Source organism: Sorex araneus, chromosome 1 (genome assembly GCF_027595985.1).
Source record: "Sorex araneus isolate mSorAra2 chromosome 1, mSorAra2.pri, whole genome shotgun sequence".
Classification (NCBI taxonomy): domain Eukaryota; kingdom Metazoa; phylum Chordata; class Mammalia; order Eulipotyphla; family Soricidae; genus Sorex; species Sorex araneus.
The window spans coordinates 7,236,951-7,257,473 of NC_073302.1; the positions used below are offsets into that span (position 1 = coordinate 7,236,951).

The 20,523-nt window shown below is 41.2% G+C and overlaps 1 protein-coding gene across 1 annotated transcript in view; it reads left to right on the forward strand.

Annotated features, from left to right (window-relative positions):
* The window catches only part of PPP6C (protein phosphatase 6 catalytic subunit), a 37,810-nt gene extending 17,421 nt beyond the window's left edge, over window positions 1–20,389 (forward strand). Inside the window, exons 2-7 of the mRNA XM_055136816.1 lie at window positions 2,393–2,488; window positions 7,893–7,958; window positions 8,648–8,789; window positions 14,213–14,292; window positions 14,449–14,658; window positions 17,117–20,389. Coding sequence (XP_054992791.1) covers window positions 2,393–2,488; window positions 7,893–7,958; window positions 8,648–8,789; window positions 14,213–14,292; window positions 14,449–14,658; window positions 17,117–17,365 — 843 coding nt within the window. The 3' untranslated portion in view covers window positions 17,366–20,389. The remainder of the gene's footprint in view (window positions 1–2,392; window positions 2,489–7,892; window positions 7,959–8,647; window positions 8,790–14,212; window positions 14,293–14,448; window positions 14,659–17,116) is intronic.
* Window positions 20,390–20,523: the final 134 nt, after the last annotated feature.

A 20,523-nucleotide genomic window follows, 5' to 3' on the forward strand; every position in this document is an offset into this window, starting at 1 on the left:
ATATATACAGAATTTGTGTTTGTTTTCTTGGGGACCATGTCTAGTGGTGCTCAGGAGTTATTGCCAGCCTTATGTTTTGAGGCCATGTGGTACTATGGGTCAAACTGGCCTCCAGCAAGCGAAGCATATGCACTTGCTCTCTGAGTTATCTCTCCAGCCCTGAAAATGAATTATTATTGCCAAGCATTCAGTTGCTGGGTGAGAGAGAAGACTTAAAAGAGCAGGAGTGAGAAGGGGTTAAAAAAAAAGAAAAAAAGAAATGCATTTCTTTGCTTTTCGGAGTCCTGGGTTCAACTTCTAGTACTTTTTGTCCCCTGAGCATCACTGAGAGTGGGATCAGGGAAGTAAGTCCTCATCCCCTCTGAGCATGGGCCCTATGGCAAGGGCACCATATTTAAGACAGATCAAGGCCTTTTACTATTAAATTATTTGCTCATATTCTTTGGTGAAAAGCATTTTTTGCGTTTTTTCCTTTTTTTTTTTTTGCTTTTTTTGTCACACCCAGTGATGCACAAGGGTTACTCCTGACTCATGCACTCAGGAATTACACCTGGCGGTGCTTGGGGGACCATATGGTATGCTGGGAATCGAACCTGGGTCGGCTGCGTGCAAGGCAAATGCCCTATCCACTGTGCTATCACTCCAGCCCATCTTTTGCATCTTTTAACATTTCTTGAAAATTCTCTACCTTCTAGAACCTGTTATTTGTATAGTGAGGGAGTTTGCATTTTGGAATATTTGGAGTAAAGTGCAGTTTAGGATTTATGACTTGACAGTGAAAGCTAAAACCTCTAATTCCACAGTCGTCAGATGACAGTTTTCTTTGTGTAAAATAACATATACACAGCTTTTTTCTGGGGGGGGGCACTTGATCACTTAGGTTTATTTTATTTTTCTTTGTTTCTTTTTTCTTTTTTTGTTTTTATTTTTGGACCACACATGGCAGTGCTCAGGGTTTACCTCTGGCTCTGAACTCAGAGATCACTCCTGATGACGTTCGGGGGACCAGATATGGTGCCAGGGGTGAACTGGGGCAGCTGTATGCAAGGTATGTGCCCTACCTGCTGTCATATCTTCTGGCCCCAGTTTATTTCATATTTATTTTATAATTATTTTGGACTTTTGGGCCACACCCAGTGATGCTCACGGACTGTTCTTTTGTGTTTAAGATCACGCCTGCTGGTGCTAAGGGGTTTATATGTGGTGTTGGGAATTAAAACGGTGTTGGCTGCTTGGAAGGCAAGTGCCTTAAACCCTGTATTATGTCTCCAGGCACAGTTTTATTTTACTTTTTATTTTTACCTTTGAAAAGTTGAGTTAAAATTCACATTGTAAATAGACAAACGAATCATTTTAATGTGCTCAGGTAAGGGATGGATATATAGGGAAGGTGCTTATTTTGTATGTACAGGCCCAGTTCTGTCTCTACTACCTAGGGTTCCTTGAGCACCACCTGGGGTCACTCCTGCAATCATCAGGTATAATCCAACTCCACCCTTCCCACTCAGGGTACAATTAAGTGTTTTGGAGCTGGAGAAGTTGTGGGTTAGGTACTTGCCCTACATGCAGCTGACCTGAGTTTGATCCTTGGCACCACATATGGTCCACTAAGAATGCCGGAAGTGATCCCTGAGCACAGATGGATGTGGCCTCAAAATAAAACAAACAAAAAAATTACTTAGTGCATTTATTTTCTTTTGCAGCCATCACCTTCATTCAGTTCCCAAGACATTTCCATCATACCCATAGGGAATTGCATAACCATTAAGCAATGACTATTCTCTCCTCCCTTCAGACCATGGCAACTTATTTTTTTTCTTTCTCTATGAATTTATCTTTTCTGGATGTTTCAGGTAAATAGAGGTAAATAGAAGCATACAACAAACATATGGGACCTTTTGTGTCTGTTACCTTTTATTGGGCAAGATTTCCTTTTTTTGGCCTCCAAAGCATTATTCAGGGTGCCTGGCCCACACCTGGAGATGCTTGGGGGCAAATCAAGGTCAGTGTGTGCAAGGCATGCTGCTTAACCTCTGTGCTATCTCTGGTGGCTCAGCAGTAGTGGTTATTTATTTATTTATTTTTTTTGTTTTTGTTTTTGGATCACACACCCGCCTATGCTCAGGGATTACTCCTGGCTTTGCACTCAGGAATTACTCCTGGCGGTGCTCGGGGGACCATAATGGGATGCTGGGAATTGAACCCGGGTTGACCGCATGCAAGGCAAATGCCCTACCCGCTGTGCTACCGCTCCAGCCCCTCAGCAAAAGTTTTTTTGAGGTTCATCTATAGTGAAACATTATCTGTATTTTATTCCTTTTATGACAGAATCGCATTCTAAATCCTTAGTTTTAATATGTTAGTAAAAGGTTGCTGTTTTGTTTTCTTACAGCGGCTATGTGACTATGTTTGCGACCTCCTTTTGGAAGAGTCAAATGTCCAGCCAGTATCAACACCAGTAACAGTGTGTGGAGACATTCATGGACAGGTAAGAATGAGTGGATACATGAGTGGGTTTTTTTGCTTGTTTCTTTGTTTTTGGGAAATACCCGGCAATAGTCAGGGGTTGCTGCTGGCTTTGAACTCATGAACTGCTCCTGATGGTGCTCAGGGAACTGTAAGGGATGCTGGGGACGAAATCAGGACAGCTGCATGCAAGGCAAGCACCCTACTAGCTGTTATCTCTCCAGTACCAAATGAGTGGATTATACATATATATATATATATATATATATATATATCTCCAGATGGGGTGCCAGAGATCAAGTCTGGGTCTGCCACATGCAAGGCAAACATTTTACTCACTGTACTAAAAATTCCAATACAAAAATATAAATGAGTGGAATTTATTTTTTCTTTTTGGGTCACTTGGCTATGCATAGGGGTTGCTCCTGGCTCTGCACTCAGGAATTACCCCTGGCGGTGCTTGGGGGTCCATATGGGGTGTTGGGATTCGAACTTCGGTCGGCCGCATGCAAGGCAAATGCCCTACTCGCTGTGCTATCGCTCCAGCCCCAAAATGAACGGAATTAAAAAAAATTTTTTTTGGCCACATGCAGCTGTGCTCACGCTTAATCCTGGCTCTTTGTTAACTCCTGGCAGGGCTTGGGGTACCATATGCAGTGCTGAGCCTCCAACCCGGGTCAGCTGCGTGAAAGGAAAGCACCTTACCAGCTGTACTGTCTCTCTGGACTCATGAGTGGATTTTAAGCTTATGTACATCATACAGTGTGTTTCTACCTGTACTACAAAAAAGAAACAGCTGGTAGTTACTTGTATACCTTCAGTTCATTTAAATTCATTATTCCTGGTTACTGTGACTGAATAAAAGCAGTGGTCAAGTTATTCTTGAAATTTGATGAAATTGCACTTGGCAGGTGATTAGAGGATAGCATTTTTGTTCTTTAGAAAAAGAGATAAAACACAAACAGACTTTAAAGTTATTATGATTGATAGGATATGCTTTGATTTTAGGCACTACATTTGTATTCATTCTATTCAGACATGCCTTTGTTTGGTGAACATTTGTCATTTCCATAGTGGGATTAGAAAGACAAAATTGTTGGTGCATGACTTCACATTATGTCACTGGTAGAATGTGAGAAGATGGATTTAATGTTTTTGTTTGTTATTTTGGAGCTACCTGGTGGTGCTCTGGAGACTATGCATTACTGGGGATTGAACTTGGGCTTCTTGTATGCACAGCATTTAGCTAGCTGCTTGAACTATTTTCCTGGGCCTATGGTTCACGTTTTCCATCTTCTGGGCTTTTGTCTTTTTTAAGTGTTTGAAAGGAGTGACAGGAGTACTACACCTTATCTTTAGACTTTCAGTCTTTCTGATCCTAGGCTTTTTCACTCTTTCTAACCCTAACCCTAGTGCCTTGTAGGATTTTTTTTGGTTTTGATTTATAGACCACACTGGATGATGCTCAGGGTTTACTCTTGGGTCTGCATTTAGGAGTCACTCCTGGCGGCTCAGGTAACCCTACGGGGTACCATGGATCAAACCCAGGTCAATAACATGCAGGGCAAGCGCCCTCCCCCCTGTACTAGTGCTCTGGCCCTGGATTTTTTTTCTTTTTTTTAAACTGGGAAGTAACACTCATAGCCTACTCTGCATGTAGTGAACCTGGGGCTCTAAATCGTGTAATGATGTTGTGAAGATTACAGTGTTTATGAATGCCAGCAGGCATTTCTGTCATTTGTCTGATTTCCCTATCTTAAACTAATTGCCAAATGGGGTATAAATATGCATAAACTGGTTGTAATTGGGGACTTTTCTATATGAAAAATACCATTTTGACTACTTCAGAGGGCTTCCCTTCTCATTTCTTCTCTATCTGATCTAGATTCTAATAAACCATGCATTTTTTTTTTTTTGGCTTTTTGGGTCACACCCGGCAATGCACAGGGGTTACTCCTGGTTCTACACTCAGGAATTATTCCTGGCGGTGCTCAGGGGACCCTATGGGATGCTGGGAATCAAACCCTGGTCGGCCGCGTGCAAGGCAAACGCCCTACCCGCTGTGCTATCGCTCCAGCCTCCTAAACCATGCCTTTTTTATCAGCTTCTAAATAGAAGCCCCGTTATATCATATGTTAAAATTTTGGTTCACTTAAAGGATTGGAGACTTAGTGGTAAAGCCCTCACATTTATTTATTTATTCATTTATTTATTTATTTATTTATGGCCTATACCTGGCCGTATTCAGGGCTTACTACTGGCTTTGCTCTCCAGGATCACTCCTGGTGGGCCCAGGTGACTATATGTTATCTGCTCCCCTATTTTTTTTTTCTTTTTGGGTCACACCTGGCGATGCACAGGGGCTACTCCTGGCTTTGCACTCAGGAATTACCCCTGGTGGTGCTAGGGGACCATATGGGATGCTGGGAATCGAACCTGGGTTGACTGCGTGCAAGGCAAACACCCTACCCGCTATGCTATTGCTCCAGCCCCCTGGCCCCCTGTTTTTTTTTTTTTTTAAGTCATATTTTCCTATTCTACTTTCTAAATTTTGTTTGTGGTACCATGATTTGCAGTAGGGTTTCATGCATACAACAGTCTGACACCACAGCCTCCATCAGAGTGTCTGCTGCTTCCTGGCATCATTAACTCAGTGCTCAAGACACCCCTCTTCCCTCCCCCCACATTCTTGGTAAGCTCACTTCTGTCAGAATGGATTTATTAAAGCTTCCATGTAGCATAGCTTCTTTTTAGAAGTAGCATTTTATTTTGCTTATATAAAGCTTGCTAATATAAGCAGTGCCTTAGCACATTTCCTATAAAAACTGGAGTAAACCAAATAATATTTTCTTTTTCTTTTCTTCTGATGGTGGTGAAGGCTCCGAGGCAGTTCTCGGGAGATCCAGGAACTATTCCTGATGGTATTGACCAACCAGGTTTAGGAGGTTCATTGCTAGGTCTGAGGATGGAGAATTACTTGGTTCCTGTGGTGACAGGGACCACCAGACCATTCTGGTGGTACTCAGTGGCCTTAGAGCTAACATCCAACGATGGTAGAAGGTATTTTGAATTTGGATTCCAGTGTGTGCAATAGCCTTTGAACTATCTCTCCTCTACAATTACATTAAGAAAATCGGTGGGTTGCCTGTTAAAGACTTTTCAGCATATGAAATATAGCCTTGAAAAAAAATCTAGAAATTAGAAACAACTTCAAACTACTAAAATTGATTAAAGTCATAAACTTGTACTCTCTATTACATAAGTATATCCAATCTGATATATAATTCTTGCCCCTTCCTCACTCAATTAGCTTGCCTTGTTTTGGAAAATTTTTTTTTGGTTTTTGGGTCACACCCGGCGATGCACAGGGATTACTCCTGGCTCTTCACTCAGGAATTACCCCTGGCAGTGCTCAGGGGACCATATGGGATGCTGGGATTAGAACCCGGGTTGGCTTCGTGCAAGGCAAACGCCCTACCCGCTGTGCTATTGCTCCAGCCCCTTGTTTTGGAAAATTTTTAAATTAAATATGTGTGTGACTTTTTTAATGAGTTTACACTGATTTTAATAATGACATGATAGCCAAAATCTGAAGACAGCCCCAATGTACAAGAACAGAGGACTAGATAAAGAAACCATGGTGTATATGCACAATACAGTTCAGCTATAAGGAAAGATGAAATCATGCAATTTGTGAACTGGAGGACATCATGCTGAGCAGTCAGCCAGGAGAGCGACTGGTACAGAATGATCTGCCTCAGACTGTGGGATATAAGAAGCCGTTCATACACAGTGGGACTGTTCTGGTACCTCTGTGCATGTAATGGCATACAGGTTTGAACTCAGAACCTTTTTGCTGGGCAAGTCCCTCAAGTCACTGAACCATCTTTTGGGTTCCACTTTAAGTTCCACTTAACTTGAGTGTGTATTTGTGGGAGGTTGTGGGTAGGGTTACATCCTATAGTATGCTGGGCTTACTCCTGGCACTGCACTCAGGGATCACTTCTGCCTGGAATTGGGGGACTATATGGAGTGCTGGGGTCGAACATGGGTTGGCTGTGTGCAAAGCAAGTGCCCTACCCGCTGTATTATTTCTCCAGCCCTATAAGTTATTTTTCATAAGCAAGTAATGCCTTTTTTTTTTTATGGTCCCCCTTGTCCTTTCTCAGGGGTTACTCCTGGCTCCACACTGAGGAATTACTCCTGGTGGTGCTGGGGATGCGGAGGATCGAAATCGAAGCTGGGTTGGCCATGTGCAAGGCAAATACCCTACCCACTATACTATCGCTCCGGCCCAGCAAGTAATGACTTTAGATTAATGAAACTTTGTTATGAGTGGTAGTAGTTATGTCAATAATTAAAATTTCTTTTATTTCAGAGGTGACTATTTGAGTGTGAGAAATTTAACTAGTTCAAGTGTAAAAGTTAAATGTAAAATGGTAGGTGAGGTGGAATGGGGTTTTTCGGGGCCATACCTGGCAGTTCTTAGCAGAGGTGATTGCAATGTAGCTCAGAGATAGCATGTTTGCTCTGTATGTTTGAGGCCCAGCAGTCCGCCTCCCCTCCCACACCAGCACAAATGATGATGGCAGTGTGGGGAAACAGTTGAGAGAAAGCAGGCCTATAATAGTAATGCTCAGGAGTGACCTTAATGGGAACTGAACTTTACTCATGCCTTTTTCTTAAAGGCTTTGGGAACCATGTACTTTCAAGTTTTGTTTATACTTTATTTATTAAAATAAATATTTGGAATCCTTTTCTTTTTAAAGTTCCCCTTCCTCTTCATTTTCCTTTGTTTTTTTAAAATTTAATTTAATTTAATTTTTTTTTTTTTTTTTTAACAAAAGCCTTTTTTTTTGGTTTCCTGGGATCACACACTCGGTTGTATGCCCACAGTCCTGGCTGTGGTGCTTATGTTTCACTTTTCCGGGGTCACACACTGGGTTGTGTGCCCTTACTCCTGGCTATGCTGCTTTTGTTTTGGTTTTCCAGGATCACACACTCGATTGTATGCCCTCACTCCTGGCTGTGGTGCCTGCTGGGGTTGCATTCTTTAGTGGTGGTGCTCTCCTACAGTTTTTGGTTGCTGTGCTTGCTGGGGGTTGCATTCTTGGTTGGGGCACTTGCTGAGGTTGTATACTTTAGTTGTGACACTCAGACACACCTGTCTGTTGTGTGCCAGAGATCACAGACTGTGTGGTGCCGGGGAACCTAACACAGTGACCCTTGGAGTGTACTCGGTACCGGCACGTGGGTCAGTGATGGGAAACTCAACAGTCTCCTGTCGCAAGGCTGGCACTGTGCCGTTGGACCATCCCCAAGCTCCTGAAACCCTCTTCACCGCTGCTTTACACATTTTGCTCTCAATTTTGCTCTTTTTCTCTTGACAGCAATTGTAATGAGCGTATATTGCCTTTCTTTTTTAGTTTTATGACCTTTGTGAACTATTCAGAACTGGAGGTCAGGTTCCTGACACAAACTACATATTTATGGTATGTAAACACTTGTTTAAAATGGAAAGGATCTGACTTAGCACACGTGAATTACCATATTGTCTTTATCTGTCTCACAATCACTGTTTGAACATGTGAAAGGTGGTTTTATGCTTTTCTATATTTTTTCATTTTCTCTAAGTAGCTTTAGCAAATAGTTGAATATAATTGCTTCAGTAAATTTTTCTCTACATAGCACAAGATTTTTTTAATTGTAGCCCTTTTTAATTATAGTTAATGGACAGAAAACTAGCAAAAACCCACTGGTCTAAGACTTAAATCTTTAATGTGCTATTATTGTAATTTTGGTTTTGGGACCATACCCAGTGGGGCTCAGGGCTTACTCTTGGCTCTTTGCTCAGGGGTCACTCCTGCTGGTGCTCGTACAACCATATACCGTTCTGGGGAGACTGAGCCAGTGTTAGCTATATGCAAGGCAAGCACTTAATCCCTGTTCTATCTCTTTGGCCCCTCAACTCATTTTTCTTTCCTCATGGACTCACAAAACATTTAACAGACCAGTTTATTCATGTCCACTTGAGTTTTTTTGTTAAATATTAATTTCTAAATAATGTGTAACTCTTCATTTTGGTTATTTTTGGGTTTTGTTGTTGATTTTGGCACTTGATATATTTTTAAAAATTCTAAATGCTGTTGTATTGATGTAATTGTAAACTTTTACCTTACAGGGTGATTTTGTAGACAGAGGTTACTATAGTTTGGAGACCTTCACTTACCTTCTTGCTCTAAAGGCTAAATGGCCTGATCGTATTACACTTCTTCGAGGAAATCATGAGAGTAGACAGATAACACAGGTGTATGGATTTTATGGTAAGACCTGTTTCTCTGAATCTGAATATTGTTTTACTTTCCTCAGTGGGGAAAAAAAACAGTCATATATTTGCTTTGTAGTAAAGTTAGAAAACACAGAAAATCTCTTTTTATTTTCTTATTTTGTTTTTGTTTGCTGGGGATTCAACCCTGGGTCCAAAGAAGCAAAATCTTTGCTCGGTTGCTGAGCTACACTTCCAACTGCTAATTCCTCATTTTGGTTTTTCCAATCAATTGAAGAACTTACCATAGAAGAAAGTCATCTCAGTTTTCTGTTACACATCTTTCTGGATCAGTGCTTCGAGGTGTGGTACTCAGTTGATCTCACTGGGACACCTGGGTATTTGCTAAACTGTAGCTTGCCTTTGTACCCCGGCTCTGCTGGAAGTAGCCTGATAGCCTCCACGCTGCTGGGCCTAAGCATCGAACTGTCAGGCCTGCACTCCCTGACCAAGTGTATCCCCGAGCAGCCCTAGGCCCCTCCCCCCATTGTAAATTACTGAACCCACTATAGACTGTTGCTGTGGGGGATGTGGTATTGGGCCGTACCTGGCAGTGCTCAGGGCTTACTCCTGACTGTGTGCTCAGGGATCACTCCTGGCAGGGCTTGGAACCAAATAGGGTGCCGGTATTGAACGTTGGTCGGTCAAGTGCAAGGCACACACCCTACCAGCTCTTCTCTCTTTGGCCCACTAGAGTGATCTTCTGAGGATAAGATCCAAAATGTGCTGAAGTTGAATGTTCTGCAGACTCAAATTTGAGAACTTGATCTTCCTTCCTTCTTTCCTCCCCTCCTCCCCTCCCTCCCTTCCTTCCTCCCTCCTTCTTCCCTCCCTCCCACTTTCCCTCCCTTCCTCCCTCCCCACCCCCTTTCTGCCCCCCCTTCCCTTTTCTTCCCCTCTCTATATCCTCCCCTCCCCATTTCTTCTCCCTCTCCCCTCCCCTACCTCCTTCCTGGGTTGTGGCCTCAGCTATTTCTATAAAAGCACCTTTGCCCTTGCACCATGTCTATGGAGTGTGTATGTGTGTTTATATGCATATCATCTTGGGGCCAGAGAGATAGTAATGTAGGGATTAAGCACATGACTTGCATGATGCAGGTTCAATCCCTGGCACCAGATCGTCCCCTCAGCCATGCTGTGTGCAGCCCTGGAGGCCCCTGAGCCTTTGGTTGCTGGGTATGATCCTGGATACCCCTGAGCACTGTAGGGGTAGAGTAGTCAGGGTAAGCCCTGGCACCACCAGGGCAATAGCAGCACCACACCCTTGGGCCCTCCACTGAACTGCCAGAATGACTGAACAAGAATCACAGGGAAGAGTCTCTAAGTCCTCAGAGCACTGTTTGGGGAAAGTCCCCCCAAATGAATATGTGTGAACATGCGTAGCCCATCCTAAAATGGGGTTATGTCTCTTCACTTAATTTTGTGACCAGCATTTTCCCTTTGAATTTTGTTTTTGTTTTTGTTTTTGGGCCCACCCAGCAGTATTCAGGGGCTACTCCTGACCTGGTGTTTTGGGGTTGCTCCGGATGGTCCTCTGAATGCCAAGCTCAGTGGCAAGCACCCTACTTATTGTACTGTCTCTTCTGCCCCATGCCTTATTTTACTTAATCACTTGGTTTGGGCTATACCCTGTGGTAGTTGGGGGTTGCTTAAGTGCTTGGGGTGACCATGTGATGCCAGGAATTGAAGTAGGGTCTTCTGTTTGCAAAACATGCCCCAAACTTATTGAGTCACCTAACTAGCCCTTTGACATTTCTGTAGTTGAATTTGTACTTACTTTATGGATGTATCATGATTGATGTAGCCAGATTTTTCAACTTAAGTCTGAGGAGTTTGGGGCCAGAGAGATCGTACAGCTGTCAGGGCACTTGCCTTGCGCACAGCCTGTGTTTGATCCCCAGAACCCCATTTAGGCCTCCACCAGCCATGATTCCCTGAGCACAGGACCAGGAGTAAGCTCTGAGCACCACTGGGTGTGGCCCAACAACCCCCCCCCCAAAAGTAAGGTGCTGTTTATAAATTATAATTGTAGGCATAGTTGATATATCTTTGTGCTTAAATACCAATTATCTTTTGATTTTTTTCTTTGAGGCAAACATTTGCGTGCTTGCCTTGCATGTGGCCAGCCCTGGCAGCACATACGGACCACCGAGCTCTGACAGGAGTGATCTCTAAGCACAGAGCCAGAATTAGACCCTTCTCATAGCTGATATGGCCCAAAACAACTCAAAAAAGGCTTTGCTTTTTAAATAAAAAGCAGATATTCCAAATAATTTATACTCTTAGCTCAGTGAGCAGCCAGCTTCAGTGTTTCAGGTTTAGGTTCATGCTGCACATATAGTTATAGCCCAGAATTTGACCAACATTAACTAATGTAGAGCAAATAAAGATAAAATGGGGAAAGAAATGAGGAAATTGTTTTTCCATCATAGTCCATTACATAGGGGTTCCTTCTATATTCGGGGGGTGCTCAGGGTACCCTGAGGAGTTGGGGATTGAACCCAGGCCTTCTGCATACAAACTCAGCTCATTGACCTCTCTCTCTGGCCCAGGAGGACATTATATTATTTGTGTTTTGTTTTTGTATTTGTTTTGTTTTATTTGGAAGCTACACCTAGCAGTGCTCAGGGCTTACTCCTGGCTTTGAGTTCAGGAATTAATCCTGGGAGGGCTCAGGGGATCATATGAGTTGCCAGAGATTGACCTGGATTAGTTGCATGCAAGACTGCTATACTATCCAGCTCCTAGGAGGACACTCTGATTAAGATGCTCTGACAAAAATAACAATAGCCCAACATCTAGTATTGAATTATCTTTTTCAATACTAGGGGAAGCTATTGTCTCAGAGTGGGTTTTATGATTTTATTTAATAAAAGAAAATTCAAATCCTTGGGAATGTGATAATTTTAATCACCAATGTATTTTAATCACAATGATGACAAACTAATATAAAAATTCCTTGAAAATAAACTAATTTGGCCTTTCATTGCACACTGATAAACCTGTATGAGCAATTTTATGAACCAGCTGCGCTGTGTAATATGTAAAGATGTGAAAGATACAAAATTATTGACTGTGAACTGAGCTCAGTTGTGAGATCTCCCATGGTAAGTTTATATAAGGATCCTGCTTCACGTACATAATTTAGAAAATCTTGGGAATTGACCATATTCTATCATATTTTATGGTCTTCTATCATTTCCATGGGCAATAGTGATGTTCCAGGGGCTGGAGTGATAGTACAGCAGGTAGCCGACCTGGGTTCAATCCCTGGCATCTCATGTGGGCCCCCCCCCCCCCCCAAGCACCACCAGTAGTAATTCCTGAGTGTAGGGGCAGGAGTAACCCCAAGCATTGCTGGGTGTGACCTGAAAAGCAAAAAAAAAAAAAAAAAGTGATGTGCCAGTTGTTTTCAAATATTTAAGGAAGAAGTTAAAGATCAGAACTCCTTGGTATTCTTTGGAAAGAGAGAAGTGTAACGTAACTGTGTGCACCAGAGAATGTTAAGCTAGGAGTATGTAAAAACCTCCTTTGATAGTCCTCAGTGAGTACCACCAGTCAGATACGATACTGAATCTCAAATATTTAGTTGCATAATCTATAGAAAATCTCAGAAGAGACAACATAGACCTGAGAAATGTTGAAGTATGAATAAATTACCCATAATATTATAATTAAGGATCTTCTAGTTTGATTATATTGCTAGAATAAAGTAAATTATATTAAATAAATAAACCTTTAACAGAATTACTCAGTGTTAGTAACATAATAGAAAAAAGTATTTTCTTTGGTTGGTGTGAAATTAGTATTTACCCCTTTATTGTTGGCAGGTGCAGCCTGGTGGTGTGCAGGGCTTCTTCCTGGTTCTGGGGTCAGCGGGCCATATGCAGTGCTGGGTATTGAGCCAGGGGTCAGATGCTTGCACAGAAAGCACCTTATCTATTCTATTTATCCAGTCTTATTTAGCTTTTCCTTTCTTTCTTTCTTTCTTTCTTTCTTTCTTTCTTTCTTTCTTTCTTTCTTTCTTTCTTTCTTTCTTTCTTTCTTTCTTTCTTTCTTTCTTTTCTTTTCTTTCTTTCTTTCTTTCTTTCTTTCTTTCTTTCTTTCTTTCTTTCTTTCTTTCTTTCTTTCTTTCTTTCTTTCTTTCTTTCTTTCTTTCTTTCTTTTCTTTCTTTCTTTCTTCACAGGGGTTACTCCTGGCTCTGCACTCAGGAATTACTCCTGGTGGTGCTCAGGGGACCTTATGGGATGCTGGGAATCGAACCTGGGTTGGCCGCTTGCAAGGCAAATGCCCTACCCTCTGTGCTATTTATTGCTCCAGCCCCTTCTTTTATTTTTTTAAATCGAATGACCGGGAGATACAGTTACAAAGTAACCCATCCTTTCACTAGTGTCCATTCTCGTCACCAGTGTCGCTAGTCCATCTTCCCTCTTCATCAGGTTCTTCTATGGCAGACACTTCTTTCTGTCTCTGTCTCTGTCTCTTCCCCTTTCCGGGTACTCTGGTTTGCAATACTGTTACTGAAAGCATATCACGTATATCACTTTACCTCCTTTCCGCACCCAGTTCTTGTCCAGAGTGACCATTTCCAACTATCCTTGTTATAGCGGTCCCTTCTCTGACCTAAATGCACTCCCTCCATCGCCTCCCATCCTCTTCTGGCAAGCTTCCTACCCTGGGCCAGTCCTTCTGTTTGTCTTTGGGTCACAATAATCACAGTATTATTCTCATACTGTGATTTTCATATCCCACATTATTTAGCTTTTCTTGATCATAACATTTAACCGATATTAGGTGCTTGTTAGCATCATTTCTGGAATGAAAGCAGAACCACCTCTTAGGATTGACACATATATTCAGATACACTTTGTGTGTGTTTATGTGTACTGAAATAGTGGCCTTGGCTCTATGCGGAGGATCTTCTAGAATTGAATACTAATTGCATGGCATAAATTGCTGCCCTAGATTGAGCTGAATTTCTGAGGTTTTGGTGACGAGTATCAGATGCATTGTCTGTCTTGGGGAGCTACCAAGCAGTGCTCAGGTGGCCCAAGGGCCCAACAATACTCTGCCTCCCTGGACATCTATTCAGTACTGGGACTTGAAGATTTGGTGCTGCTTAGTCCCTACTTTGCCAGGGGTGACAAGAATCCCTCCAACAGTGCTTGGGGACTTAGAGGGCCATACTCCTGGTATTTGGGGGTCTCCAGGGCTACACCCAACAATATTATGGAGGCCCTGTGATACTGGGGATCAAATACAGGTCAGGCCAAGTGCCTGAATCCCTGCTCTCTCTCCCCGGCCCCCGTGTTGTTTAGACAGATATAGGACTCTGTCGGTTTTAGTATTGTACTAATAATTTATTTATAATTGTATGCCAGTATCTAATATTAATGTGAACTCTTCCATTTCTTTCATAGATGAGTGCCAAACCAAATACGGAAATGCTAATGCTTGGAGATATTGTACCAAAGTCTTTGACATGCTCACAGTAGCAGCTGTAAGTTATATAGATATTTGCAAAGTATTTTCCTACCAACAATACTGCATATTTTGCATAATTGCCATCTTAGTTGTATTGATAATAGCATTTATTGATGAATTTAGATATGACTGAGTTTATTTTATGTTCAACTCTCTTCCCCTTTTTTGACAGTTAATAGATGAGCAGATTTTATGTGTTCATGGTGGTTTATCTCCTGATATCAAAACACTGGATCAAATTCGAACCATTGAAAGGAACCAGGAAATCCCCCATAAAGGAGCATTTTGCGATCTGGTATGGTCAGATCCTGAAGATGTGGATACTTGGGCCATCAGTCCCCGAGGAGCAGGTTGGCTGTTTGGTGCAAAGGTCACAAATGAGGTAAAGTCATATTTCCAGAAAAAAGTTTTGTTTTTTGCTAGTGGATTATAGAAAGATCTGTGGGTCACCATAGATAACCAGCTTTTAGATAGCTTATTTCAATTATGATGACTGTGGATAATGTTTTCTTTTTTTTTTTCTTTTCTTTTTGGGTCACACCTGGCGATGCACAGGGGTTACTCCTGGCTCTGCACTCAGGAATTACCCCTGGCCATGCTCATGGGACCATATGGGATGCTGGGATTTGAACCCGGGTCGGCCTCGTGCAAGGCAAACGCCCTACCTGCTGTGCTATCTCTCTAGCCCCAATGACTGTGGATAATGTTTTCACCTAATTATCATTTATATTTTTCTTTAATGGCAAAGTGTTGTGATCACTTTTTACCTCCTCCAGCATCCACTTACTAATGTGTATGAAGTAAATAATCCTTTACTTTCATATGATCCATGTAGGGGTCCAAGATATAGTAGAGGGGCTAAGGTGCTAGTCTAGTACGCTGACGATAGCTCATTTTCCAGCACTCTTATGGGCTCCTGACCACCAGGAATGATCCCTGAGCAGAGAGCCGATGTGGCCAAAAATACAAAGCCAAAAAAGATCAAAATTTAAAATATATCTAGTGATTAATGAGATAGCAAATAAAGAGATTTAAAGATGGACAGATAAGGGCACTTCCCTTGCATGTGGCGGCCCAGGTTTGATCCCTAGCACTATATATGGTCCCCCAAGCCTCTTCCGGGAGTGACCCTGAGCGTAGAGCCAGAAGTAAGTCCTGAGAACTGCTGGGTGAGAGACCCCTATTCCACCATAAGAGGAAAAAAAACTTACAATTTATTAGTTTTAGATGTACAGTGTGATGATTTAACGTGTGTGTGTGTGTGTGTGTGTGTGTGTGTGTGTGTGTGTGTGTGTGTGTGTGTGGATGGGCAGCTTTTTTGAAGTTCCAACTGTTTTCAATTAAGAAGGCACTGGAGGTCTGGCAGGATGAGTGAGGGGGCTGGAGGCCATGCTTTGCATGTTGGAGTCCCAGGTTTTGTCTCCAGCACTGCATGGTCCCCTGAGATGCATAGAAGCAGCCCTTGAGCTCTGAGTCAGGAAGAGACTCCAAACACCATGGGTGTGGCTCCAAAACCACGAAAATAAGTAACAGGAGGGCTAGGTGGATAGCTTTAAGGACTGCTTGTCTGTACTGGACACTGAGTTTGTTCTCTGATACTGTCCCCACCCTGCCAGCCCCCAAGTATTGCCAGGGTGGTCTTGATGGCCTACAGTACTGTTGGGTCTATATAGCACTGTATTGTTGGGCTTAAGTACTGAACCACTAGGTCTGAACAGCTGGTATGAGAATCACTGAAAATGCCTGGGAGCGCCCACCCCAGTTAAATCAAGATACACACACAATGTAGAGGGCTGTTGCTCAAGTTGTAGAGCAAATGCCTTGCAGGTGTGAGCCCCTGGGTTTTCCGCAGCACTGCACAGGCCCCTAACCCAAGCACTGCTGGGGGTTGCCCTTGTGGCTCCCAAGCACTGTTGCACTGTTAGGAGTGTACTCCCCACAATCCATAACCTTCCCTCCCCCCCCAAAAAAAAAAAAAAACCCAGAAAACAAGAGATGAGCTTATATTGGAAAGAAATCCGGTGTAATAGAACCAGAGAACCAGGTTCTAATCAGTTGCTAAACTGTAACTTTGGCAAGTTATCTATCCCTCTGTTAGCTTAGATTACAAAAGAAGAAGAATAAATATCAGGGTTTGTCAGGAACCGAACTAAGCTCTCAGTAAATGATATGTATTTATAGCAATTCTCAATCTCCTTCTCTCTCTTGCTCTCACTCGCTCGCTCTCCTTCCCCTCTCTCTCTCATTCTTTCCATATTCTCTCTCCTCTCTCTCATCTCTCTCCTGTCTCTCCCGGCCACACCAGGCTGTGCTCAGGGGTACTTCTGACTGTGCACTCAGGATCACTCCTGGTGGCTTGGAGGGCCATCTCGGATGCTGGGAATTGAACCTGATTGGCCACATGCAAGTCAAGTGCCATGCACTTTGTACTATTTCTCTGGCCCCTTAACAGCAATACATTCTTGGTGGTTAAAACAAACAAAACCCCAAAACTGAAAACAAATGAACAAACTTTGGGCCAGGTAGATTAACTCAACAGGCTGGAGTATGCTGAGTATGTCCCCAAAATTAAAAAGAAAAATTTTAAGTAGAAAGTAAAAGAAAACTTTCTTTTCTATCTGGTAGCACTTAGAGAATGCTTTTCATGCAGGAGCTTTGAATAATGTAACTGCAATTTCTACAACTCTGTAATAGACTCAGGTCAAATTGACTATATGTTGATAGCTTTTTGAATTACATTCATGAGAATGTTAGTACTAACAGGATTTATGCTGTATTTTCTTGTGTAGGTTCTTTTTATTTCTCTGCTGAATACTTAATAAACTTTTTCTAAATTTCAGTTTGTTCATATCAACAACTTAAAACTCATCTGCAGAGCACACCAACTAGTTCACGAAGGCTATAAATTCATGTTTGATGAAAAGCTGGTGACAGTCTGGTCAGCTCCTAATTACTGCTATCGTTGTGGAAATATTGCTTCAATCATGGTCTTCAAAGATGTAAATACAAGAGAACCAAAGTTATTCCGGGCAGTTCCAGATTCAGAACGTGTTATTCCTCCCAGAACGACGACGCCGTATTTCCTTTGAGGCCTTCGCCCATCCTGCTGACCCATTTCTCTGCCCTCTTACCCAAACTTTCGTGTATTACCCTCTACAATATACTTTTTATTGAGCACTTTGCTGCTGAAATGCTGCCTCTTGCCTTTTTTTTTTTTAATTTAAAATTATCTAAATTTATTGTTTGTTATGGTGTCTATAGCAATGTTTTTCTATCAATATTCTCCCTCATCCCATCCCCATCTTGGACTCATTTGAGAAGACTTGAGAAATGTCTTAATACTCACACTGCTGCATGTGGCTCTTGCTTATTAACTGATCTGGGGGGAAACAGGATGTGTTTCCTTTTTTTAAAAAGTCAGTCGACAAAACAAACTACACCGAAATACTGCTCCTTTTGTATCATTCAGCCTTTCATTTTAGTTGGGTAAGTTTTAAGAAATTTCAGCAGCAAAGTTGTTACTCAGTAGGCACGATGGACTGCCAATGCCTCCAGTTATGTAAACCTGTCCCAGCTGTGCGCTGCATTGTCCTTTGTTGGATGATATTTTAAATGGATATCAAATAAATTGCTCTAAAGGGCTGCCCTCCTTGTTGTGTTTTTAAATTTTAGTTAAAAACTGCTACAGCTCTGACTTTGTACATTAAGATAATTGTATTGATCTTTTTCAGATTCCTTGTATTTTTAATAAAGTAATCTTAAATAAAACCCAGATAGGTTAAAGTGTTAGAAATTTTAAACAGCTTACATTGTTAGCTTAAAGTTTCTTTCTTTTCTTTCTTTCTTTCTTTTCCCTAATCAGAGTTCTTGGCCCTTTGGTTATTCACTTTAAAACATCAACTGAAATTCAGTACTTTTTATTTAAAAAAAAAAATCACTAAACTGTGCCTAAAGAACATAACTGCCATATTAATGTTTTGGTTTATATCCTCTATAGTAATAGAAAAACATTTAATACTTGTAATGCTAATGTGTTCATTTGATACCAAGTTAGTAGAATGTGATCAATCCAGTTTACAATCTATCATGATTATCATTCAGTAAAATCTGTGGTCTTTTCATAGGAACCATTCTTCTCTTGCTGTAACATGTGACCTTAACTTTTAGAAAGTGTTCATTTTTTAACTGCAACTGGAAAGGTTGAAAAGTCAGGACTCTTGTATTTGTGAACTGTAATCTGAAGCAGATATTTTTAAAGAGTAGAAAGAAACAAATTGTCCTTTTTTGTAAAGGTCTGTGATACCATGTTTCAGCTTTGTGTAAGTAATTTTAATATCCAAAGGGTTGTGATGATCAGTTATTAATATGCATCTGTCCACTTAATAAGGACAAGTGTTCCAGTACTTCTTATGACTGTGTTCATAAGATATTGGAATTTGCCATTTTGTGAAATAGTTGGTATCCCTTTACTACTATAATTAATTTTTGTCATTCCAGGAAATTTTTGTGAAGCCAGCCAATTAATAAGCACTTTAGCATCTGTTCAGGTAGTTTTGAAAACCAATTTTCCCATTCAGGATACGAACTTCCAGGTTACCTAAAAATGCAATAAAAACCTTTGTAGTCTAAGCTTCTTGGCACATAATTTTTCATCAGGGTTTTCTTTTATTAAGTGAGCACAATCCTCTCTTAGTTCCCTGTGCCCCCACCACCCATACAGTTACTCCTTGTATTCTTTTATAATTGTATCACTTTATGAAAGAAGTCTACCGGACATTTGCTGCACACACTTGTACTGTTGGGTCAGTAGTTCTGTGTCATTGCACTGAGCCCAGTGTAATTCAGGAGGAAAGGATTTTTTTTTTATGATACGGATATATAGCTATGTATTTACTAATTGTGGTGAAACACTGGAAATTTCGAAGCAGCCAATTTAGTGTGATCTTTCAACAGCTCTCTGCAGTTTCTTTTTTCTGTTACCATAATGTATTTAAGCGCTTCCTCTCCGTTGCCTTTGAGTTGTACCAATAAAACCATAGCCCCGTTCTCTTTTTTCCATTCGACACTCCTTAGCTCAGACGGATGTAGTTGATTTAGTTATCCCTGTAATGTGATTTTTGTTTTGACGTCATGGTGTGTGCATTTGTTTTGTCTCTAGTTGGGCATGTGCCAATAATATTCTGTCCATTCCTTAACTGCCATCTGTGTTTGCCTGGATTTTTCCTCTTCAACTGAATAATGGCTTTTTGCATGAAAAGAATAGTTTTACTATTTAGACCTGTAAAGGGAAGAGAGAGTGAATGTACTGAACTTTGTAAACCTAAAAGGAATATTTGGATCCCTCTAAAAAAAGGGCTATGTACTATAGAGTGAATCGTGTGGTGGGAGAGACTCGAAGTCATAGGTCTGTAGGCAGGAGCCTCTGTTACTCCCTCTATCTAGGCTGAATGTAAAATCCCTTATGTTGTATAATGAGGATAATAACTATTTTTATTTGCCTATGGTAAATTTTGTTTCTAATAAAATGTCTTAGGCTCTAGTGAGAAATGTCTACTTGTAATTGCCAATTACTCCTTATTTGCCTGATCTGCTCTTGGCTAGCTTTTTGTAGGTTAATGCTTTTTCCTGAAAAATCTCACCATTCTAAATGTGTTTGTTTGGGTGTGATCCTGAAAAGCCTGAATCAAGAGGACATCTAATATGCAACCTGAATCATCAGCTCCTATTCCGTCTGGATGTCTACAAGTGTTGGAAGATTCTGACCTCTTAAATCCTGTATTTTGCTTTTGAAATAAGGTGTGAAATGTTGTTTAGAACATTAAGACTTTTGTGGTTTTACTTGTAAGTTCAGCATCAGGTTTGGGAAAACACATGTATTGTGAAAGCAAATCTGAATTTTCTGAGCTTGCATTGTCAGATAGAGAATTGCTCTCCATCAGATCCCAGGAAATTGTGTATCTGGAATCGAAGAGATTTAACAGTAAGAATCCAGACTTTTAAATGTAATTGTTTTTTAAATGCTAATGTTTGTAAAGCACCTTCAATTCTTTGAATGATAGGTGCTATATCCTATCAGTGTAAATTAATAAAAAGATTATAGGAAGTTTCTCAGATCAATGCATAGTCTATAGTATGTCTCAATAAGAAATTACTAGCTTTTTCTATTACCAATTTAAATGAAAAATGCTTATTCCTTCAGTTGGTTGCTTGACTAGTAAAGAGAAGTGAAACTTTTTCTTGTTCTGCC